This window comes from Cyphomyrmex costatus, unplaced genomic scaffold (genome assembly GCF_001594065.2).
Source record: "Cyphomyrmex costatus isolate MS0001 unplaced genomic scaffold, Ccosl1.0 scaffold193, whole genome shotgun sequence".
In the NCBI taxonomy this organism is placed as follows: domain Eukaryota; kingdom Metazoa; phylum Arthropoda; class Insecta; order Hymenoptera; family Formicidae; genus Cyphomyrmex; species Cyphomyrmex costatus.
In genome coordinates this window covers 5,386,480-5,413,817 of record NW_017275965.1, presented here as the reverse complement: position 1 = coordinate 5,413,817, position 27,338 = coordinate 5,386,480, and the positions used below count along the sequence as shown (strand labels likewise).

Below are 27,338 nucleotides of genomic sequence, written 5' to 3'. Positions count from 1 at the left end.
GTCTCTCTCAGAAAATTTAACCATTGGTGATTAGATTGTATAATGATGATTGCTTTAAGTAATGCAAATATTGAAGATGATGTATACATATAGTTTAGCATATCTAATAAAGATAATTATATCTAAATTGTCGTATGCAAATGGTTACGTTTGATTTAATGAAGAATAAATTAACTTTTATCTTTACATAAGTTTTACTTATTTGTCTCAAGTGAATTAATTATAAGTATTTATATCAAGGTATTGACAAATTATACACTAATTTCTGTGTTCTTTTATATTTGTTGTATGAAAAAATGAAAAGACGAATTTGCTACCTGTTGTGAAATTATAGGATTGTCCCTCACATTTTTTTTAGCTTCTGGGCGTGGCATGACTGGATTGGCACCTACTTAGGTTAACGACACCAAAACGTGTCATGGCAATTCATTAGTGTAATGAGACCAAACGTAACACGAGCGACTATCCGAAGCAAGGTTGCATCTATTAACGCTACCGCGAGTCTCCTCAGAAAAAAACCATTATTTCGCGTTAAAAAAGTGGTCTTAAAGTTTTTTTTTACTTTAAAATAGTTTTTGTTTTTCAAAATACTATTACAAAAAAAAAACAGCGGCTGTCCTTCCAAGAAGAAGCTTTGTTGCCATTATATTTTTGATCATGTTTGAAACCAACAAAGGAAACCTCTTCTCGATGGGCAGGTTCTACTTACGTTTCCAGGAATGGCGGCGCTGATGAAGAGGGCCAGATTATCCGGCCAGGGTAAAAGCTTGTATTGCTCCCACCATCTCTTCACAACAAGGCTTACGTAGAATCCCAGAACGAATGACATAGGTATGGATTCGCTAGAGTTGCCGAAGTAATAACGAATTTTTTCGAAAATTCTGTAGAAAAGATAAATATATTTTTAATATAATTATCAGTTATTTAAGTTTTCGTTTGATTCTTTTTTTTACGTTAAAACAGATCTTTTTATGTACTACATAACTACATACAATTTCAGCCATATCGTATTATTACACTATTATACTGTTATAATTAACAAATATGATAAATTAATATGATAAATATAATAAATTAAAAATGATTATAATATTATGAATAAAGTAATAATTAAAAAGAGTAAAAATATGAACAAAAATGTTTTGTGAGGGATTGCAGAAGACTAATTTATTTAAGATATTTAGATGATATTCAAATATTGTTAACGTTTATTACAGGTTAAATAAAATGTTATACACAAACTCGCGTATAAATAGAGCTAGGTTGAGATGATACCGTTCCTCGCACACGTTCGTAGCAGTCTTACACGATAATAAATGTGAATTGATATTAAAAAATGCTAATTTCTATTTTGTTTTTACGATTGATTACAAGCGAAAGCGCAAATCGGTTTTATCGAAAGCGTTTTCCATCCTTTCTGATTCTTTATTCGCTTCGCTCGTCAATATCGGTTATTGCCTTGCAACGGGTCATTTTAAAAAGAGCGTAATCACCACGCATAAAAGTAACCGTCTTTATTTTTACGACTTCACACATCAATTCTGAACGATTAACACGGCGATTCCAGGATCTTTCAGTAAGTAGGTTTATGTTGGAATTTCCGCGAATAACTGGCACCGCATTCGCACTCTTGAAGTAATATTGACTTACCGTTACCTGAACGTACAATATCATGGCCACGAGGAACTGATATTGACACCACGTACAATAATTCGAATAATGACACAGCAATATCAAATACTCTCTCCAAAACATGTTCAACAAAATAATCTGATAATTTGAAAAAGTATTTCTATATGATGGTATATCAAGACACGAAGGGTATTTCACATTCTAAAAAAAATAGCAAGTTTTTAGATAATTCTCTGAGGGCAAAGAAATCTTAATGAAGGATGATGATTAATCTTACAGCGCACAGTCCGCTTAGTGCTATTCAGTAATACTGAATCGCTTTTTTCATTCTTTAGCCTGGATCCTAAACCTGCCTTAAGCCATCTTTACAGTTCTAAATTTAGCACAGACGAATCGAAGCGATTTTAAAAGAGAAATTTTTTTTACATCCTTGCGCTTTCTTCTGGTACTTCTTTATCCCCCTTTTTTAGCCCAACATAAATAACAGGTTATATTTTTACGTCTTTTTTTAATGTCAGACACGAATTCTTGTTAAACACATTTCGTCTCTTGTAAAAAATGCACTAAAAAAATTTTTGTAAAAATCATACACTGTATGTAATTGATAAATTTAATTGTAATAATTAATGTTTGAATAACTTGAGTAACTTTTAGAGGAAACATGCGTCCGTTTAGATATATATTTTTTATTTAGAAATTTATTAAGTAATAATTATATCACTTGTATACAAATGTCATAATTTTTTAAGTATAAACTTATATCGTATTACGTATTACTATTACGATTTAATGTATGCCATAATTATACTTGTAGTTAAAGAATAGTTTGCATTTACTGTAGAGGTGTCCATTGATTATCCTTGAGTATATAAGTCACCACAGCGATTGTCTAATTATTTTACGATAAAAACACAAAAATGTATTTTATATAATAGAATATCTCGATTGATTTCACAGATAATATAATGAACAGTTTACGAAAACAATATACAGAGCAATGAATGTTTAAAAACCCGAGGAATAATTGCACACTTATAATATTATTAAAATTTAGTACTTCTTTTTATAATATATTTGTAAATTGCGATTCATATGCGATTCGAACACGTCGAAGGTAAACGAAGGAAAGGTTACCAAATGTGCCAAAATGGCGTGACAAAAATACGCCACTAAAAAAAAGAAAAGTATTAAACATTTTTTTATATTAATCGAAAATATATTTATGACCGTGATCAAAATGTTGGAACCTTCGGATTTGCTAGCGGGCCAAGGTTGATATTGTACGGGTTATCTACGTCCATAAAATATAGTTATAGCGGGTACGCTCACGCACCAGCTGGTCGATCGTTGAATTTAGCATTATTCGTGATAAGAAACGAGTAAACAACGAAAAGTGTAGGATTAAATCGCTGTTCCCCTTGCAAGAGACAAACATTGTCTGTTTAAATTATTTACGCGAACATATTATAACCCCGCATCGCCTTGAATTTAATCCGCTAAACCCAGTGTTATGCTTCCTACCTTTCCTTTGAAGCGATTGTATATTGTATAGAATTAAATTACGGCCGAGAATAATTGTCATCGAAAAAAAAATTAATGAAAAGATGTGCTTCGTTGCTCTAATACTAACATACGAGCATTTTACCCCGAAACATTTCTTTCCTGTTTGAAGTTTCCTTAGCCTCCTGCTCCCTCGTAAAGAATGGAATTTATGGGAATTATCATTTAGTTCCAGGAATATTCGTGTACTCACACCCGCTGGTGCTCATTAAGCACGTATCGATATGTAAAATTGATGAGGTAGTAGAAGAACAGGTACGCCAGTAATTCTCGCCAGATAAGCTTGTAAACGGAGCCACGCCATCTGCAAAAAACAGATTTACTTAAATTAATTATATAAACAAATATAAGGATTATAGCATTCAAAATGCATAAGTGTATTATAACGTAGTACAGCATAGTATAGTACAAACTATCTAGATAAATAAGCATCCGATATAAAGTTGGTACATTGATTTATTATATACGTATAAGATAACATATATTCATTGGTTTAGATGGTCTTATATTATGCAGCTATATTATGTGTACAATAATAATAATTTTCGTTGTTTTTTTACTGTAAAAATCTACTACTCAATTTGAGTATAGTCTTTAATTTTTTCTTTTTTGTCTTTAGTTTTTACACGAAATTGTAATTACACGATATAATATAATAGCACATTACAACTTCGAGAAAAACAATTTTATTTCTTTACGTATCTCTTTATTGCGTTACAATAAATTATTCACAATGTGCACGAACATTATAAAAAAAGACATAAAGATCAGTCGTGCTCATGAAACTTATATATCAAGTATTTTGTATTCTAAGAATGAATTAGCGGTAAATATTTGTGATACACTTTGCTTAATAAATCACAGTGATGATATAAGAATTTGCCATTCTCGAGCCATAAAAACAGGCGAAATCCATCTCTCATTTCTGAGTACAGTGCAGACTTCCTGGTTATGTGAATGAACTTCAAAGTATCGGTCACCGTGTACAGTCTTTTCTCTTTTCAAACATCTTTTTAAATTTAAACGATTGAAAAACATCAGCGTTTTTTCAATGCTATACAATCACTAATGTTAGTCCCTATACACATAATCGCTCGCTTGAGAATTATTGTGATAATTTATTTTAATTTCAAAGTATCATGGATATTAATAAATCGATGATGCGTTGCCTTACGTGACAGATGCACGCAAAACAAGTTTTTTATTTAAAAGAACTTTGTAGATAAATTATTTTACAATTTCGCTTTCAATGAGTGCCACTTCGCATCAATACGATTAGAACGAGCGTACAATCAGTATTAGCGAGATCATTCTACAAAATCGTAAACGGCATGTGCGCTTTGAAACTGGCTAGGGAATTAGTGAAAAGTGTGTCACGGCTAAATCGATTTTATGAGTTTCGAAGATACGCTCCTCACGCGTAATGTTCCCCGAACATTAGTAAATTCACCATAAGTACTTTATAATAAAAAAGAAATCAAATATCGATCAGTAATTAATAGAAAATACTATGTAATAGGAAATTAGAAGCGATCTGATTTGTTCCATAATTTTACTTTTTGCATTCTATCTCTCCAAATATAAACTCACTCATTGAAATAATCAAACAAATGAATAAGAATTATTTTAAAATGACATTTAAGAACGCGCGCGCAATTTACCATTTGATTTTAGAAACAATGATTTTAAATACAAAATGAATACCCACGTATCCAACGGATGCAGTGCAAATAGGGTCAGAGTGAAAAGTAGTTTATGTTGTAAAGTGGATATGTCAACCATTGTTTGATAATAGAACTATGAATGTACGACATTTGTTTTCATTCATATAGAAGATAAATGATTCATTTATTGGAATTTGACATTTTGATTTATGATAAGATTTGATGTCATAAGCGATGTTAATATTATGAAATTATACAATATTTTGCGAGCACTGAACTAATAAAAAACGTTTAGATATATTTTAAATATAACATTCAAAATAAGACGTTCGATTTTTCTACAGATTTAACAAATGATGCATACATGTTAAACTGTCAAAAACAAAATATTTTCTTGAAATATAAAATAAAAAAGTATTGTTAGCATTTAATCAATAAATATCACATTTCTCCGGAGGGAGAAAGATATGAAAAATTTGTACCGGACATCCGCCGCATTCAGAGAGTAGTTAACTTGTTGTGCTCACAAGACCATAACGGTAGCAGATGATTATTGTAATACTATAATAAATTCGCTTATAGCTGATATGACAAAAATGAAAAGAGCGAAAATTTCGAGAGAGTACCTGAAGTGACGCGACGATGAAATAATAAATTGTGCATTATCCGCTTAGATCAAAAGAATTCTTCTGACGCGATCTCGGTGATTGTATTCCAATCGCTGGAATTGCATAAACAAGATTATTGCCTTTCGATAGTCTCTTCTGCTCATCAGTTAACATGTAATTACGGCGCCAACTACGGCGCCGCCGCTGTTGGCCATATTTTTTTGACGCGCAGTACACACACTAATCAACAATCATAATTACAAGATCGTAAATTGCAATTTTGCAAAAATAACTATAAAATTAACACACATACTTACATAGGACACAATTATGCACTTTTAGACACCGATTAAGCTATTTGCTTATAGCAAACACTCGCCATCAATTTTCATTGGACAATTTAACCAGACTATTACATGGAAATGGACATGAAAACGTTTCTTATTAAATGCTAACAATAAACGTTTTTAAATACTTTCGCAGAATAAACTTATATAAAATGCATTAAGATTTTCTATTTACTTACAAGTTATATCTTGTTTTTACTTATCATCCTTTATAAACGTTTGTTACTTTATTATCATATTAAGTCATATAACATTATAGTAATTATCGAATTCGAGATTTTCTTTTCACACTTACGTGATTCTTTAATGAAAGGACATTCTTTCAGAAAAATGTATTGAATCAACTCCAATAGCAAACAGATTAAAAATTTAGAAATTGTAAGTTTCCTACATATTTAAAGGTTGGTGTATTTTAAAAATCAAATACACTTTTTCTTAATTAGTTTGCATACAAAATTAAAATTAAATTGCTTCAATGAGCACGTAAAGTAGATATAACCTGCTTCAAAGAATATATTGATTATACATACATATATTGATATGTAGCGGTTTCATGATTCGATGAGTCATGAAACCACGAAGAGTTATTTTTGTATAATGACAAAATGCTTCTAAGGAACCTATTTCAGTTCAGTTATTAAGTATAGCTATATAAAACAAGTTTTGAGATCTCAGTAAAGGTGTGACAATATCTCACATATACTTTTCAAATTAATTTCATTAAATTTCGACATTCTTAAAACATATTCCGAAGCCATCATAAACAAAAACCCAAACATTCATAGTTTTAAGTTGAACTTTGCATCGAATTTCTTCGGTAATATTTTTCAATTATATAACGTCGCAAATGTATGCGTAAGATTCCGTCTATTAGCAAAAAAGATACAAGAACTGCGTCGATCGCTTTTAATTAATCTCACGAGTAAAAACACAGTAAGACATTTGTAACGATATATTGAATAACGAAGGAAGGGTATTTAATTATTTCGTGATTGTGTGTCAGTGGGTCATGGTATATACATATTATACAATATATGGTATATGATGACACGCCTGCGAATTCTTCCACTTGTCCCATGCATGCGTATATTACGCACATGAAAACATAAAAGTCATTAATACATTGACTGTGATCAGGAGAAGCCATTGTCGTATTAATTGATCCACGAGGCTCGTTCACTGACCTTTGTCTAGTTTATGATTTCTTCCTATAAATAAGGTACGTTTGAGAGTACAGTATTAAAGAACGCAATTTTTGTGTCATCATTGGCCGTTAAATATACATATAATAACAAAAAATTGTTGAAATATTCAATTGTATAAAAAATGATTAAATAATTATAAATACATAATCTATATTCAATCATGTGTCTGAACTTAGATTTTACATATTGTACATATACATACATTTGGTTCTGACATCAGAATTCTGATGTTTCCAAGAAATAATCAAAGTTTGAAAATCAGTTGAGAAATCAGTAGTAATCGTTTGCGTAGCATAGATGAGCTTCAAATAAAGTCAAACTATAAACTTATTGTTAATATCACTTCGTTACACAGAAAATCCTCTAAAATCTTTTCTTTTATAATAATCAGTTTTATAATAATCAGATCAGATTTTAAATTCTTTGCGTTGTATTGAATTTATTATTTTGAATTTTTTAAATCAAATTTGAATAAAATATATAAGAGTGTAGCTTTTTACAACATCGTCACCTAATTATTAAACGTAGTTAAACAGTGAAGATGTTGCATAACAAATTATTTAGCATTTGTAATATGTAGTGCATACATATTAGAATAACAATTTATTGCTTCAAAATATTAAAAGCAAAATTAATTAACAAATAAGTTTAATACTTCGTACACCAAAGAATGCATTCAAAATCCAGTGTACTGATGCATTCAAAATTCGCGCATTCATTTATAGGATTGAGGGTTGGCATCTAAAATGCTAAATTTGATGAGCATGGATAGACATTTACATACAAGATATTTCATTCTTATTCAAATAAGAGTTTAGCGAATCATCTTCGTGACATGACAAGATTATGTGGGTTTTTTCTTTTTTATCAAAACTAGTTTTCAAACGACTTCAAATAAAAAATATTTAAGTGTGCACGACGATCCTGTTCATCCTATGTATGTATATGATAACAAAGGATATGATCAATTTTTAGTAAAAAAAAGTGCCTATTTTGCCAATATTAAACAATAATAACTATTATATATATAACTTTGTAAATTTATTATTTTTTTCAATAATGATCGTTCAGTAAAAAGTTCATAGTACAAACTTATGAGAAAATCGCATTTGTTATCTATAACTTAAATATTTTTTGAACACGCTCGATAAGCCTCATTTTTATTCCGCGCACTGTCGATCGTTCATTTTGTTGAGCGACGTAAAAGAGCGCTGTAAAAAAAGTGCATACCGGAGCGTTCTAATAAGGCGGTCCGTCGCTCGTAAAGTATCGTGTTTTAAGACTAGTAAATTAGCGCATTCTCGACAAGACGCAACATTTTTTATGATCGATCAGACAGCGTCTCTTCCCGATGTAGGAAGACGTTGACGTGAGTCGTAAAGGTTGACGTGCGAGTGAACGTCAATGACGGACACTCACGGTCCCCGCGAGTGAATGGGCGAGCGTTATGCGATGGCTGCGTGTAGTCAGCCAGATGTCGAGCGTTTATGCAAGATCGTTATAACATAACGCGGCAATTTAACCCGGTGCAGAAGCGTTTCCATTTTAGTCCTTTCTCTGCGCGTTTCACGGTTTCAGCGCGAAATCTGGCACGTGGATTTATGTGGCCGCTTAGATATGCAACGACCAATTTCTTACTATTACAGAAGCTGCTCGGATTAATGCAATTGCATAGTTATGTCGAATCGTTCTCTGAATGACGTTCAAAGATGTACTGATGCTGAAAGGAATTTTGTAATCATTAAGTGACAACACTGCAGACAATACGATGCACAAAGCCATTGTAAAGACGTCTGTAAAATATTTTAATCTTTTAAACGTGTTTCAAATGCCTTTCAGACGCCTTTCAGAAATCCAATGCATGTATATTTGAGGAGGCAAAAGTTTGGAAACATGTTATAAAAATTGGTATTGTATCATTTATTGGAAGATTTATAATAATGTCTTTTTTTAAACAATAATTTTTCAGATCTCCAACAATAGTTATTAGATTTAAAAAGTTATTGTTAGAAAATATGTTGTATTATAGATATTTGAATAAATTATATCAGAAATGTCAATTTAAAAAAAGTTTTCAAAAAAAAGTTTGGCCTAGAAGTTCTGTAAACTTCAATTGTATAAAAAATAAATAAAAATGTAATAAATTATAAATCAAAAAGTTATGAACCAATGTGTTTGTTGCTTCAAAATCTATTCAAACGTCAACACAAACTAAGATGTTTATTATTAAAAACAAAATAACTGTGATAAAACGAATAATGTAACAAATACTTCTATTGGGTTATTTTCAATTATAATTGTAAAAGTAGTATTCAAAAATAAAAATGTTCACAAACTATTAAAAGATCGTCCAAAGTCGTAGAAATAGTTTCATTTATTTTAACATCAAAATGATACAGATTCGTGACACAGATCGAGCAAAGAATTATATAGGTAACGACTGTACTCTCTCGCTTTGGTACCACAATCGGAATGCTAAATATTATTAAAACATGAGTCATTGACGAGATGTTTTGCAAACTAGGCAACGATAAATCTACCACGTTCTATTATATAGGAATTGAGGCTCTACTGCTTCATCTATGAATGCAACTTACTTCTCAAGGCATCTTACGAGATAAATTTTTCGAAAAGTATTACACTAATTGTAAATGAATAAATATGAATAATTACATGTATATACAAATTATGTACGTCTTATCGATGTTTTGCTAACATCGCCATCGTATTTCCTAGTACAATACAATGTTTACACGAACAAAATATTATAGGAAAAGATGTATTACTCAATCACTTTATCAGCATTTGCTCATTGTAAGTAAAAAATTTTAGATTTTAATGCCTAAGTATTTGTTGAAAAAAATTGAAGATGCGATATGTTATAAATATACAATTAACCATGTTATGATATAAAGAAAGCTGCAAGGTTTAATTATTGCACATAATATCTCAATCTGCTTAATTAAAATTTTATTAGTCTGTAATTGTGGTTACAAGTAGTGAAGAATTGTAGATCTGTATGAATGGAAACTATTACGCAAGGTGGTTCATAATCGTAATTCACATTGGTGTACATCGTATACTCAAGTCTGCGGAAATAGTTTATACTATCTTATTAATCATTAAGGAAAACTTCGAAGACTTCTCTTTCCTTTGCGGCATGTAACATAATCGTTGCGGTTAGCATTTATTCCGCTACAAAAAGATTACATTTTCGATGAATAATCAATTATTAAGAAAGAACTGGATGACGAGTTTATTAAAAACCTGAACTGGATGAGGTGGCCTTACAACGAGCTGTACTGGTAAAAGGAAAATAGGGAGCCTAAGTCGCCTATCGATAGTGTAAAGTAACGGTCCACCGGTCAAGGCTCGCCAAGGCCTTTTATCGCTCTTGCCGGCTAGACAAGACCGCGCTATGTCGCAATTTTGTTTCTTCAATTCCTTACTGTGCCTGTCCTCCTCCATTTCTCCATACGGTTCGAATTTATAGTCACGTTCGATAACCATAATAGAGACGTTGAAAAAACGTTAAAAAATATGAATTATCGTTTAAAAGCAAATGCAGAAGCAATAGTTTCTGTAACTTCAACTTAATATGTAAATATTATCGTTTCGATTGTTTTTTTTCGATTGTTTGAAAATAATATACATTAGTGCTTTATATTAAATATTTTAATGTAAATTTATAAATGCATGTTATTCTGATGACGTACTTCCTTTGTACTCCAAGATAAATCGTGTGCGTTACGTGCATGCTTTGAAAGATGAGATGAGTTGAGTACAAGGTTTTGGGTGGGCTGATATATGAGAACAATGAGACGGATCGGGTGAAAGCGATTGCAAAAAGACGCTTTCGAAAATCTCTCGATAATGCATAGGCGGCGAAGTCACGCATTGCAAAATGAAAAATATATATAACGCGTACTAATAATCGTAAATTGTTTTGAATAAGATTTTTTATCAAATGTTATATTTTATTTTCATGCTTCTTGATATTTCTTCATGTATGTTATTTATTAATCTTTGTTACTTAATGTGGATTGAAAAAGTTGACTTATTTTGTAGGTACAGATAAACAATATTAATAATAATCTTTGTTACCTAAAGCATTCTAATTGTATTTTAAATATTTCTGAACAAAGATGTTTCTTCATGAACGTATTACATGATATTGTCGGCATTGAAAGTCTGGCTAACGATGAGTAACGGTAATTAAGGCATCTGCACAACAAGTATCCTTACTCGTAACACGCTCATTAAAAAAATAATTATTCATCACTTTTTTATTAACTACAAAATTGGAATGTTTTTATTATATAAATTTAATTGTATATACAATAATTAGAAATTAAGATGTGGTTTAAATAATATATATTATTATCACTAGATATACCATATATTATTCACGTATAAGAAGTTTATATCATATTATAAATATACATATATTATTTATAGGAATATATATTAAAAATAGAGTTTTATATTAACAGTGGGTTTGCATTGCCTTGAGTTAATTAATAATAATATCTCAGATAATTTCATAACTGTTTTTACACTCGCTTTATTCTGGTACTATAATCAATACACAAAAAAATATTCATCATATCTTTTTATGTTCGATTATTTTTTTATATTATTGACATTTCGCAAGTTCAAAAGCAATCGACTGGATGAGGAAGACGTTAACGGATCGTCATCCGTAAACAGAATAACTGATGTGTCTGCTCACGTCATCAGCTCCATTCTAAGTTACTAGTCGTGCTATTTAATTTCTATGTGCCGAACAGTTCCTGCATCGATACTTCTGTTCATCGAACTTAACTTATTTATTATCGACAAATTTATCCAATCAGACCATATTTGGAAATCGACGTAACAACTTTACAGATGGTCAAGTCATTGCCAAGGTATGTGTGCTTCCTCAGTAGCTATCCGTGGTCATGGTCATTGTGCTTAGATACATTCGATACAGCTTCCATGACTTGAATGCACAAGTACTGTAGATATAATACAATAGATTAAAAAAATATTTTGTCGATGATTGAACTTATTGTGTTTGTTATGTATAATAAATCAATTTAAAAGAACATTCTTTTTGTGCTGTTATTTCCTTTTCAAATTTACAAATACTACAATTTAAAGTTTACTACTTTATTGTATTAGCACAACGATTTCAAACCGCAGTTTAGTATACAAATTTCTCTAAAAAATTTTTTACTCTACATAACGGAATAACAATATTTTGTTTGATATAAGTAACACAATTGTTAAATCTACCTTTAATGTCATAGCTTTTACAATAAGTTATAAAAAAGCTCAGTTAGATGATTATTTCTCTTACAAAATATATCAAGAATTCATTATTATAAAATAGTTTCAGAAATTTTGAGATAAGTCTATCAATTAGAAAGAAAGATTTCCATGACAAGTTCTTGTTATTCATGATATTTCTGTGATTTCTTATGTATTACGATATGATATTGAAACATTGTTTTCGGATGAATTGTGTTTGTTGTACCGCATTGAAATGATAACCAAATCTGTATTGAGTCTTTCTGTCATCTTTTTTCCTTGTGTCACACTGTTAAAAAAGACATGAAATTTCATGTAAATGTAACAGAAGCAAATTTCAAGCAGATACATTAAAATTGTTAAATCTAACAATAAGTTACTTATAATTTTATGCTCGATCATTGACAACATTGAACGATTTTAATGTACCTGCTTGAAATTTGCTTCCGTTACTTTACATGAAATTTAATGTATATATTTTTAACAGTGCAGGTAAAGCAGAGACTTATACTTTTCTGCGAAGACGTTCTTCGCAAAAAGCACAAAGCTTCGATAAAAAAGAAACAAAGAAAAATGAGACTACCTTCTCAGATGAATAGGACTGTCCGTGTATGGTTTGCGTCGAGGAGAAATGTGATAAGTTGAGCCTCGGTGGTGTAGTCTCTTTTTCGTCTGTCTATCGCAACTAATTGTAAGACAATACACAACATAAACTTCGTACGAATCGCAGTACGATAGACATTTCTTCAATCGAACTTATGCATTGCGGAGACATCGATTCTTTTACCACGCAGGATCGATACGTTATTTATGGTGCAAACGTCCCGCGCGTAATCAAGTTGAATTCCACAGCGATCGAAGAAGATTAAGAGTCACGTGCGAACGTAAGAAAGATTCTTGTCTTTCTACAACTTATCTCCTAGCATTGCTTTCATAATATATCAGGAGACGCGGTAGTCTCCGGCCACATGTTCAAAAAACTACTAGTTAATTTAAAAGTTATAGTTTAAAAGTTAATATATTATGCGCAAATATTGAGATTTGCTAATTAGCGTTACACGATTTTGTGTCAATATTGATTCGTATAGTGAGTAAATAATTGTCAATGTTTCGCCCAAGTTATTTATGGTCATATTTAGATTTGAAGAATTTTATGTTAATAATTTGTTATTATATATATGTTTACATCGTATTTTACAATTATCAAGTAATACATAAGATGTATATATACTTTGTTTGAATTGCTACAAAACATTTTATTTTCCAACTTTCTCAAATTTCACTATATGCAGATTGCACACTATAAAAAGCAACTTGAACTCTTTTTCTGTAATGGCGGGAGAACCAGGAAGAGAAACACCGATTATTCACCCACGCGTATCGAACTGGAGACACAAAACCCACGAATCACAATAAGCGTGGACGCAAAGATGAAATCAAGACAGGTGTTTGAAAGGTTAAAGCCCATGTGAAAATATGAAATTCGTTTACGTGGGTTGGATCTGCATTTTTTTTCGAGCATTGTCATCAAATTTTTTTACTGAAGTTCTTTTTAAGATACAAATACAAAACTCAAATATATAAAATTGTTAAATTACTCTTATTTTTAAGCAGACAATCAAAATTGTTAATTAATATGCATTTTTTAACTTAAAAAAATTATGTAAAGCTTATTAAATAAAATGTTAAAGAATAAACAAAATAATTCATAACTGAATTGTGATGTAACTACGTTTTAAATCTTTTCAACGAGAAGTTATCCACAAGAAGCAGTAGTCATGCGTTATTATGCACTGTGAAATTAATCATGAATTATTATTTAAAATTATTGAAAGGTTCACAATAAGAATGACGTAAATCCTAATGGAATAATCAATAAAAAAAATGCATTATTCTTTTTGATTTTACCAAGAAGATGGTAATCAGTACAGTAGACGGATGTTAAAGAAGCCGTTGATTTTGATGATTTTACCGCTTCCGTACTTCCAAGAACACGATGACTCGCATCTTGCTGTTACAACGGGGTAACATCAATCGAGTCACTCGATAATTGTCATGTTTCTGGACAAAGAATTACACAATCTGACTGTGTTACAAATTCATTGATTCACAAGAGCTGTGAATTATGAGCAACATGGCTTGCGGCAAATGATACATTTTCTTTTTACACCGTTAGACAAAAGTATGCTATACACTCTCGCAACCTTAACATGCATTACATATGTTACATGTCACGTCATATATAATACCTGTTACATACTTTAATAGATATTATATCATACAACATATATTCTTAGATACAGAGATTTCTATACTTGCTGCATTTAGTTGCTGTACAGTACCGGTTAAGAGTATTGCATCGAACAGGGAAGTTGTTACTTTAATCAAGAAAGACGTGCGTCAATATTATCAAATTTTATTTTGACACTGTTATTTTAATTTGATAGGAGCTTTACGCTTCGATATAAAAGAACAAATAATCTTATGATTTAAAAATATAATTTACAATAAAGTTGGCTAATGGGAGTACGACGCGTTAATTTATGAGCAAACACACACGCAAAGATTCACATATTATATTTAAAAAAAGATAAAATCGGACGCTTTTGATCGTATATATACATATCTTGTCATAGACATGTGCTAATATCAATTTCATATCTGATACGATGATTTGTTGCATCACCATTACCTAAATGTAATAAAAATCCTAATAAAAATCAGGAATTAATAATACACATCAAAAAGTACTTAAAAATCCCTAAAAGTATTTAAAGATACCTAAAACATAAAAAATGTGTAATCATTATTTTACTAAAAATGGTTTGAATTCATATGATTTAACTGTTAAATTAAAAATAAAGTTTCATCCTTATTTCTACATTTTGAATAACACAGACAATATTTTTATTTAAATTCAAAGTATTGTACAATATATATGGGAAAAGTGAAATGTATAATAATCAACGGCTTTGTCTACATTTCAAACCTCTAATAATTTACTGACGTTAAAGATAATGCGATACTTTTGACCAATACTGTATATTAAGGAGCTTGTAAGATTAATGCATTTAAGATCATTCATATTCCATGCCACTTTCAAATTACTATAAGAATGCTCAAGCAAAATGTAGTAATCCGTTATTTAATGCACTTAGATTTTTTGTCCTATATGTAATCTCTCACTTCAAACTGGAACATACTGTGCGCGCGGAAATTATAGCGGCTATTAACAGAATTCCAGGAGAGGAAAAAATAAGCGCATTTTTCGACATATAGTTAATGGAAGGTGCGCCGATAAATTGCACGAAAGTCTTGACGCGATTTGCGCGCGGTACGGAAGTAAATAAAACGCCCGAGTGCTACGAGCGAGAGAGTCAGCTTCCTCCGCGTTTACATAAGGCCAGTGGATGATTAGCATCAATCGCGGCCGCTAACGAATTAATTACCTTGTATGATAGACCAGCACCCATCTCAGCGCTAAAAATTATACTCGAGTGTGTAGCAAGGCCGCGCCTCACCTGCAGCTGTGGGAAGCGCTGAGCGTTCGATTGTTTGGATTGCTAATGAATCAGTACTGCGAAATGATTTTATATCAATCAGTTATGAAAAATTGACGAAACTAACGCTACGTGAAAATATTTAATCGATAAGTCCACGTGCGTCAATATGAGAAGATTACGCGATTTCGGAGACTTATATACAATAAATCAAGTAATATATACGCATTTCTAGCCTCAAAAAACACATAATGGCAACTATATTATTATACAAAGATAGTAACTTTACAAGTTTCATATGCAGAATTAATATAATAGACGCTTTAATAAACTATTTTATAGTTGTTGCATTTTACGATTATATTATCATAGTTTTTTCTCAGTGATGTCTGTAAAATTAATGTAGTATTGTTATTATTATTGAAATATTATTTAAAAAAATAATCATTATTTAAATTTTTCCACTTTGAAATCGCTAAAAATTTGGGACGATGTTTATACGATATTAAATAACAAATATGCATAAATATTCTTTAATATCTAAAATCTTTGCTATTTTCATTTGCATGATATTATCATTTTAATATGATATACGAAATATTAGACTTTGCCGTGATGAATAATCTTCCACAAATATATGGAATAATCTTGAAGTTACGAATACGATAACAAAGTAAGTAGTGTTCTTTATTGCCTAAAAACACGTCTAATCAGAAAGTAATGATCTTTATCTCTAAAAAGTACATATCGACGTATGTTTGTGACATCATTGGTATACAAACGTTAGACCGATAGCTAAGTAGTAAATTAATTGGCAATTGAATCCAGAAACGAAGTAGTAAGGTCTTTTCCCCGATCACGAACCATGAAAATAATTAAGTATCCTGGCACAACAACTACGTTTGGAAAGCGTTATACATACCGATGAGTCTGATTGACAGTGACATAGTTACAGGCAGCCTTGTATTTTAAGTCGCAGCGAAAAAAGTGCGACGATTATGCGTGGACAGTAAATACTGTTGCGTGTTCCTCGCATTGCGTTATCACTCGCCAAACATACATTCCGTTTTTCAGCGATCATCAAACATGCAGCGCAGGCACATTTTGAAAGTCGTGTATAATTTAATTTATGCAAAAGCTTTTATGTTACTTATAAATAACAAATATGAAAGAACGTCTTTGCTCATTGAGATAAACAACAGCAAATTTGATGTAAACTATTTCAAGGTACTCTGTTGCTTTAGCAAAAATCGATAGAAATTCTTCTTATCATAAATAATTTGCGGTATATTATAATACTTGACAAATTATTGCAAGTAAAATTAAACGTAATCCAATCAACAAATTTATCAATGTAGACGTACAACCGGTAAATACTATTTTACTCTAATTTTTTTAAATGCTCAGTAGTATCATAGTTATCCTGGAATTATGAATGGTAGCAGGAGAATTCTCACAGACATTTATAAAATGCTAAAAGTAATTGTCGACTGATTTATGGAGTAATGTTACACAACACTTAAATTATAATTTTAATAGGAGGATATCTCTAAAGCTCTCTCATGAATGATAGATGCACCTGTCACAGATTGCGGCTTAACTATGTCAGTGAATAAATCAAGTTGACAATTGTTTACAACCTCGTCTCGTTTCTACCGATCGAAAATTTCGCGACTCTTTCCAAACACCGCGATGGCATACTGATTGGTCAAGGGTCACTCTCCTTCTCCTTTACCTTTCGGAAAGACATCATCATCAAGGCAACAAATTGTAATTGATCCTTCGCTCTAAGCAAGATAATACCAATGCAGGCAACAAGGACGCAAGACAACAAAACATTGCATAACTAACACTGGTCACGCTTCACGGCATGGTGCTCCACGTTCGCCCTGTCTTCATCAGATCTCCGAGATTCTTCCTCGAGAACCGCTTTTCCACGGTCATTGGGTTGATGCGCTAAATCACTGGATCAATATGATAAAATATCTCGAAATTTGGGATATCTACATCAAGATGCATGTCAGAGAGGATATTATCGTTTCTCAATATCAGTTGGAGAAACATTGGAAAGTTGTGTGCGCGATACATATGGCTTCACATTTTAATTAGAAATTGAGTAAAAATAAAATGCACAACACGTCAATCAGATGATTATACGAAATGCCTGCTTCATCGTCGCCTCTTGCGAGATAAGCGTCCCTGTGGCATGCCGTTTAACTCACGTACGAACATTCGCCAAGCTGATCAAGGACCAATGGAAATTTTCGACGAGACTTCACGGAAGAAAAAACAAGTTCCTCGGCCCTCGAAGGTAATCGGACGAAGGTATTTTACAAAACGTAGACACGGAAACAGTTCTCGCCAATGGCAAATTTTAAAGTGATATTGAAATATTATGAAAATACTGAATAAAATTAATTATATAATATTGTAATAAGTTAGAAATAAGACCGATGAATAAATCAACTAAAAAGAAGCATTACAATCTACGTTAAATGTTGAAATAATATTTCTATGTGTAATTTATTTTAAATACATTTACTTTAGATAACTTGTGAAATTATCTCAATTTGATAGTATTTAAAATTAATCAACGCACAGTTATTTGAAGTAAATACATTTAAAATAAATTACATATAGATAGAATTATTATTCTAATACACATTTAACCTTAATTGTAGTTGACACACGCTTTCTTTTGTTATATTTAATTATACTTATTTTATGACTTGATGATTAAATATTGTAGGAAAATTAGAAACATACAGATAAATTATATAATATAACCTTTGTTTAAAAAAAAAACCATATTGCAAAAAACAACTTTTAATTTTACCACATAAATCTCTGATCGCAATCTGAAAAGCAATAGTTAATACCAGTAACGTTCAATTACTTATAAATAATCATAAAAAAATACAAGTAATTCTAAGATAGTTCACAATTTTCATAATTAGATAGACATTAGTGCACATATTATTAGGGCAACTGCAAATAATATTCTTATTATCGTATTAATGACGTTTATGAATCGTTCTAATATTACCTAATAGATAAGTAGATAAAGACACCGCGCACTTGTCAGCCATGACCAGCGCGTTTAGAGCGCGTTCAGACGAGTCTTGCCCCGCAGCGCTCTTATTACTTACATTCCTATTAAATCGATGGCTGAGCAATATTCTATCTCATACATTTCTATAAAAATCTATCTTATATGTTCCATACAAAAAAATACACACAAATAATAAATCTTTATTTCTTCATTTTTATGCATAGCATTCTTCTTATAGATCTTTAGATCCATTATTTTTGATGTTATTATATATATAAAACTATAATTCCACAATACTGTTATTATTCTCTCTTGCTTAAATTATAGTTTTATCTATCAGATAAAAAGAGGAAAAAAATTTAACAATTCTCAGTGAATACTGCAAATTTGCGGACATGCTAAAATCCATGTTGAAGATGATATCGATGGCAGAGGTACACTGGGTCAGCTCTGGTTTCCAAGCGATTCAACACACCGAGCAATACAAGGTGTCGTGAAAAACGTACTTCGGCGCGTGCTTATGCGCGAGAGGTCGACGAAAGACAAGTGAGGTGAGCGAAATGTGTGTCACGCAATCGAAGTGCAGCGAAGCGAAATGCGAACCGCCGCTAATACTCGCTTGTCCTCTCATTGTCATTCGGCGTGGTGTAAAACTGCCGGCAACGGGTGCGAGAGGACGACACGATAGAACTCGTCCATCGCGACGCACGAATAAGCTCAAACGTGACCAATCGTTGTGCTCGTCTCGATGCGAATAAACCGCAGAAAGCGCTTCGCGGTCTCGATAAGGCAAGCGAAGCGCGAGATAAACTCTGGCCTAGTTCTCCGCGGAATTAGAAGAGCGGTATGTAAAAATGATGAGAAGATATACCGACGTCGACGTGTCGAGAAAATAATTTAAAGGTATAAAAAGAAAATAAGAGAACAGTTGCTACTAAAAAGAATTATAGAGAAATGCTGAGAAGCGAAAGCGAAAGATGTTACATAGGTATAAAAAGGGCAATGGAAAAATGAGTTGATAAGATGCGATAGAATGGGTAATGGTCCATGAAATTTAAACGTCTAAATACGTGTAAAGTAGACAGGCACATTCTAGCGCAAAATAAACGTGGTTACTATCGTGTATTTTTAATAAGATAACACATGAAATTATAAATAACAGCTGTATTGTGATGTAGAAATTTGCATTGTTATTTTTAGCCTCAAGTGATATTTTTTTCATGTCTCCGACACAAGCGGTTTGATTAAAATTTGTGAGTCATGGATCAAACTCCTAAAAAATTTCATCTTTTTCAATGAGGATCATATTTCAAAAGAGTGTAGCGCAATGTTGACATTTCTTTCTCTAAAATGTTATTTCCGTCCCTGAAATTATGTAAAATTAGGTCTTACTAATATTTCCTTATCTATAATGAAATTAGTTATCTATTTCTAAACAAGAATGTTATGATTTATTTTTAATTTTAGTTATCGATTAACAACACAACAAAATTCTTTTCTTTGTATTCTTTCAAACTGATATTGTCTCCTTTTGAAAAAAAAAATACATTTTTTTTTTATATTTAAAAAAATTTTCTTAATAATTTTCTTAAATAAAATACAAAAGATATATAACTCAATATTATTTAAATAATATATGCGTAATATTTTATGACGTTATAAGTGTAAATTTTTTAATGGTGTCTGCACTAAATCATATAAAATTATATGCATTCGAAAAGAATACTGACAGTCTTTCTTATTTTATACCTAATTAGTTTTTTTCCTGATAGAAAAATATTATGTATATGCATAATTATTTTTAAATCTCAAGCTAGAATTTTTTCAACTAAACCTACTCTGTGTAATATGCTGCATGAGAATACATTAATAATTTTAAATAATTATTTTTTCTCCATTTTAATAACCATTTTAATACTCTCTGGTAATTTTATACACCTGATTTCATACATCAATAAGTAATCTGGTAATTCCGTACACCTTTGTTTTCCTTGTTTCAGAATAACATTTGCAACATATGCGTGTCTTATTTCGCGTCCTACATAAAGTACGTGACGATTCATCATGATTGGGCCTATCGTTCAGCGACACGCACTTTTTCATTTCACAATAAGCTGTTTATAATTCTGCAAACATCTGCACAAATTTTGCCCGCGCAGGCCGGCCTTGCGCATCGTCTGCGTGCCCGTTCGAAGGCAATGCCGATATATCGATTCCAAGCCAATTTGTCGTGCCTTCTCGATAAATCTACGAAGGCAAACGCAGCAATATTATATATGAACGGCAACTCCACGACGTGAAACTGTTCTTGCTTTCACGCGTACGATTCGCCGCCATGGTTCTTCCGTTCATGCGCTGCGAGTATTTCGCGCGCGTGATCGGAACAGCTGTAGCAGCGCGTATGGAAGCACTTGTTGCAACAAACGTCATGCCTGAGGCGATAATCGAAGTATGAAAATATTTTAGATTCTCGTTTCGTTTTTGCACATCGTCGACACGTCACGAAATATTTCCTATATTCCGTATGATCTTTTGTTAGTAAATCCTAGGTGAACAAGCACAACTGTTTCTTCTGGTTATAAAGCTCATAAATATATATGCAAGATAAAAAAAGTAATTACATGCATGGAAAGAATTGTAAAAAATATCGAGAAATAAAGCTATAAATACTGAAAATAATTTTTGAGTCATCAAAGTGACTATGTAAAACGTTTAAGCTATTTAATAATAATGTTGCAAGGGGTTTGCAATTTTCTAGCAACCAATTTGAACATATCCTACATATGTAAATGTTTTAATGGTCCAAAGATAATTATTTTCATAGCTAAATTGTTAGATACTTCAACAAAACCATTTTTTCCGTGTGAGAATGTTAGAATGAAAAAAAATGGCGGAAAAATATCTCGAGACAAATCACGCCGATAGGATTCACATTAATTTAACCTTCAAAAAACCATCGAAGAATTGGCCCTTAGCCATGCACGTATGGTATGTGTAAGAGCGTTTCTGTTCACGGCGTAACAGAAATCGTTCTAACAATCGCATCATTAACCTCGTAACAGATCTGCTCTACGTGTGAGAATTCGCCGGCACGGTTGTTATCAGCGTACTGGAAAAGCAGGTAAGAGGATTTTCTATTCCTGGATACCAACTACGTATTTATAGTATGTTCCGGGGCTCTCCCGGGTATTTATAGATCGGTGATCATGTTGCTTCCTTTTGCCAGCAACACCGATAGGCGGATAAGAAAGCTGGTATGGGTCACCGCGGAAAACTGTAACGAGAAAAAGGAGAGCTACTACATGTTTTGCTGCTTCTCAAGAAGCAAAACGTTGGCAATGAAATATCATGGAGCAGGATCGTCCTGTTTTGCAGAAATAGTATGACAGCGAATGATTTTTTCTTTCATACAGAGACGGCGCCTACCATACGCAACGAATCACTTAATCATTCAGAATCGAAGTAATTACTCCATTCGTGGGAACGAGAAGAGGATGATCGGTTGAACTGTTAATAAATTAAAAATTGTACATCTGAAATTTGAAAAAATACGAAGAAACGTAACGACATTCCTTTCTCCACCAGATTGCAATTAATCATAATTTCTATTAGGGGAATCGACTTATGGAGTACTTACAAGTATACACGCTCTCGTTTGCACGCTACCGCGAAAGATTTTCTATTCCTGGACATTCCTGCGTATTTATAGACTAGCCGTTGTCGTCTTTCCTTTAACTACTACAGTGTTGTGGTATAACGTGCATAGGAAAGCGAGATCTTACGTGAAAGCCGTTAAGGCTATTTCCACCGAGGCGCGTACGGAGAGAAACCGAGACCAAGGAGCATCCACCAATACCACACAATGTGTAAAGGTCGTAGAAATGTCAACAAACGGGCTTGGACAAGGACACCACGAATGGCAATAGGTGCTATTAGATGCATTTTTGTGAGTACTGTAAAACGCGCGAAATTGCATTAATTTTGATGCATTATATTTAAATTGATAAATTTTTTAACATATACATGGTCATTCACTTAATTAAACTTTATAAAATATGTAGCATATCAGAGAAAAGTTCCTTTTTACATACATAACTAATAAACATTTTTAATTTACTTTTATATTCTAGTAATTATATGAAAATATATAGCAAATTGATAAAAATATTTTTGTGTCTATACATATTAGATTTTTTAGTAATAAAAGAAATTTGATATAAATTTAAATCTTACATTTAGCAATATAAGTAGAGGCATAATTTATTTTCTATATAACGCCCGTTAATCATTCATGTAACTGGTAGTAATTAATATCAAACAAACGACTTAGAATACAGTTAACACATTCGTTTTATGGTTCCTTCGGTTATTATCCAGATAAATGAAAGAACTCGCTTATGTTGTACGTAGAAATGTGTCATACCTTTTTAAAAAATAATGCAAATATTGTTCATACTCCTCTTTTTTGTTTTTCCCATTTATTATTTTAACAAGCGCAATGAGATAAGTTTTTATTTTACATTTCATTTTGCGATTATGTTTAAGAAATTATCGTGAAAAGCAACTATTGACGTACCCACGTTCTCAAGATAGATTTTTATTTAACCAAGTGATTCTATTTGTCGTTTATACAGACATTTATTAACGCTATCATTATACTTCAATATTTTGGATCATTTTCATCAAAACTATATATTATCATACTTTCATATCTATAGCATATTCTAAAAAAATTTCCACGTTGCATAACATTTAATTTCACATACGTAATTGTCGACACTGAATCGCGTAGACGCTCTCGACAAGCATTGATGTCACCGATTACACTGATTTACGAGAATGATTACATAACGATTTAAAACGAAGAAAAAAAGGAAAACTTTGGAATAATAATTTCACAGTATAAAAGCTTAATATTTGTACTATAATTAAAATAAAAACAAAAGGTTTTTTCGAAACGTCCAATATTATTAATAGTAGCATGCAGTAGTAAGACGAAATGAATCCAGAAATATTAATGTGTAAAAGTATATAATGTTTTAGGTATTTAATAAATAATTATGCTGAATAATTAACAATAATATCTATTGTCATTTTCATTGTTTCAAAAGATATACGTTAAAACGTTCGATTTATAATTAAAATAAAAACAAAAGGTTTTTTCGAAACGTCCAATATTATTAATAGTAGCATGCAGTAGTAAGACGAAATGAATCCAGAAATATTAATGTGTAAAAGTATATAATGTTTTAGGTATTTAATAAATAATTATGCTGAATAATTAACAATAATATCTATTGTCATTTTCATTGTTTCAAAAGATATACGTTGAAACGTTCGATTCAAAATTTTTTATATTTTAGTAGTTATGCACCCCCAAAAATGGACTTTGGTGGCTCGGGATAAGAGACTTGTACTGTCTTTCAGTTTTTGAACATGACCGGAGACACTACCGCGTCTCCTGATAAATGAGAATCTTACGTCGTTAATTAATTTTCCTCGTCGCACTCTCTACAAATTAAATAAAAACACCTGCGAGAGATGTCGCGTAATTTATGATTTCACGTTCATTTAGAAAACACGACTTTAATGATACCACACTGTACACTGAACATATGATAGGTTTATATATACATACGAGTGGCTCGATTAAACACGTGTCTGACCGATGTTGTCATGTCAATCCCTCCAGCATAAACATTGCCATTGTTACTCATTGCATAGCAGATAACAGACGCCCGAGCCCCAGCGTGTAGTAATAGTGCAATAATTTTCATTGGTGATATATTCTGGACACAGCGGCCGAGCGCGCCTCTACGTTTTAAAATCGATGTATTGGCGACCTTATTTCCTTAAAACGCGTGAGCAAGCGCAGACCGAACGCCATTTCTGTGCTAGCGGGTTTTACGTGTTCCTTTACTGCTGTAAGCAAATTCGAGCGAATTGCGTTTTCTATACCGATTGGAAATGTGAGACACTTCCGATGTTTCAGTTTTATTACAAATCGGCAATTCTTTGACGGGTTTCGAAATACGCGACTGGTTAATTATAGAACTATTGAACGTTTTTGATTGATACACAAATTCTAGTATACTTAATGGTCATCTTCCTGTTTTCGACATAATTATTTATACCGAATTCTTGCTTAAGGATATTTGTTCTTACCTCCTTCTGTGTAACTAAGCTATAAATCGAGAGCGTGGCACATTAAGTCGAAAGTTAAACGTTGCACAACGATCAGCCGGTCGTTATAGAGCAATGTCTTCATTTTATCTAGCATACTGACGATATGTAGTCTACATGTCCAGAAGTCTAGAAATCTAGACCGTCTAATTTCATGAATTATTCTGTACCAAAAATATATGACAAATTCATATCACGGAATTGTTACATATTGCAATGATCGTGTAATTGCGATGCCAATAACCCGCGATTCGCATGTTCAGTCTAAAATACTATCACCATAATTTATGCCCCTTGGCGAAAGTAAAAGTACATAGATCTTGTGATCTTTAGGGGCTCGATTGTAAGTGATAAAAAAATTAGGGAAAGCAAATCACTCGCATGATAGCAAATATTATAAAACATCAAGATCTAAGTTAAATTAATCACGAGAAACACATATTGCTAAAAATGATACAATCAAGTGTATCTACATTCGATTAGAATTAAGAAACACGCGGAAAGCAACTCCTGCCAAGGCTCCACGCGCCTATTACCGGTCTCACCTGTCAGCTGCTAGCGAGTTGACAGCTCTGGTGCCTACGTCGAGCGCAGATCGCAAAAAACACATACATTTATACAACATATTAAAACGAGCTGGAGAATGGCAAGACTTACTTGATTAGAATCCTCCAGAAGCAACCAAAGCTGGAGCCGTTCGGCACTTCGCTCGCGTACGATATGGTCATTTCCTGTCTGATTGCGCGCGCGCAATCTCCTTCCTCAGTCACTACCCTCTTCTTTCTTCTTCAACTCGGTCTCTTCTGCTGTAGACGATTTGGTCCCTCGTACCGTGTCGATGATGTTTCCGGTGAAGCTGCACACTCGCGCACATGCGGCGCGCGGGCCGCTGATGCTGTATCCAATGTTTAGCTAATTTAATTTGAAAGTAGACACCAGGAGATCGGCACCGGGATGTACCTAGTCGCTCGCGATGGGTTTACCATGAGGAAGCTCTAGAATACGCGAATGGTTAAAACCAGCTGACCAGGCGGATCGACTGTCTACTGACTGAGCTCCACTAAGGACGGCGGGACCAACAGAGAACGGGGCCCGGCTGTGCCACCTCCACTTGGGAGCCAGGGATGTAACCGGCACTTCCAGAACCCACTTTGCACTAGACCTGCTTGGAGTGTTTCAGGTAGGGTCGAGCTTTTCTCTGAACTGGACAGTAAGAAGCAAGCAACGAGGCAAGTATTCTTACGAAATATCATTTTAAAGGTATCTTTTGATAAGTTATTTCCAGGTTAGCAAAATTGTGCAAACTTCGAATTTTTATTTCAATTCGCTAGGATTAGACATTGAATATAAACTGTTTAAACTGGTTGATTATGTTATTTCATCAAATATTTAGTTTCCTCATTTTTTAATCTTGCCAGCGAGTACATATGCACCGTGTAAATTTTATAGCAGCATAAGCATTGAGAAGACCTTACTAGAGACATTTAAAGTACCAATCACAGGAAAATCATATGAAATAAGTTTCACGTAAAATCAATATATTTTCTATTGTAAGGATTTCATGATTGAGAAATAAAGATAGGAGATTGCATGTCGGATAAACTATCAAGTTGACATGCATCTTGAGTGATATTGATCATGATTTAACAGGTAGATAATAAACTCATTTTAAGTGGCAATTTCATTTCTATGTTTGTCATATTCATCGAATGGCGTGCCGTTCTAGCGAATTAAATGTTGTTTCAGAGTCACCTTAAGTCACGTTTATTTGAAATCAACTAGGAATTTATGTAACTTTGTTGTAAAAAAATTTGTGACATATAGTTTACACGGAATTCCTCTTTCAAAATCAATCGACGCGCCTAGCCTTTCAAGTAGATCTATGGCGAGTAAAAGGGGAATGATTCAAAGTGCCGCTCTTGCCTCCTCAGCAATATTTGTACCGCCAGAAGTTTCCACATTTCATTACTCTTTGCGCACTGGCTCTGAATCATCCTTTCATCGTCCCCTTCTTTATATCATCGTCGACTTATTCAACCGTATCATTATTATCAGTATACCTAATTACGGTATACGTGACGATAAATGAAGATGCATGATCGTTTCGTTACTCCGTACTTCCTCCAAGGATAGATCGGACTCTTACGGCCCTGTGCGGCCGTTCAAACACAAGTGGTTGCAGATATATTCGCAAGTATTGAGCACTTCCAAAACGCCATCTTGCGCACAGTTTTCGCATCCTTCTCTCACCTTGCCGTGGCCTAGCCTGCGGCGTAATAATGGCCTTCTGGT

General features: G+C 32.6%; 1 protein-coding gene across 1 annotated transcript in view; it reads right to left on the bottom strand.

Annotated features, from left to right (window-relative positions):
* Window positions 1-25,774, bottom strand: part of Best2 (bestrophin family protein) — a 47,390-nt gene extending 21,616 nt beyond the window's left edge. Inside the window, exons 1-3 of the mRNA XM_018538510.1 lie at window positions 25,704-25,774; window positions 3,386-3,496; window positions 710-881 (exon numbers count right to left, since the gene is read on the bottom strand). Coding sequence (XP_018394012.1) covers window positions 710-881; window positions 3,386-3,496; window positions 25,704-25,774 — 354 coding nt within the window. The remainder of the gene's footprint in view (window positions 1-709; window positions 882-3,385; window positions 3,497-25,703) is intronic.
* Window positions 25,775-27,338: the final 1,564 nt, after the last annotated feature.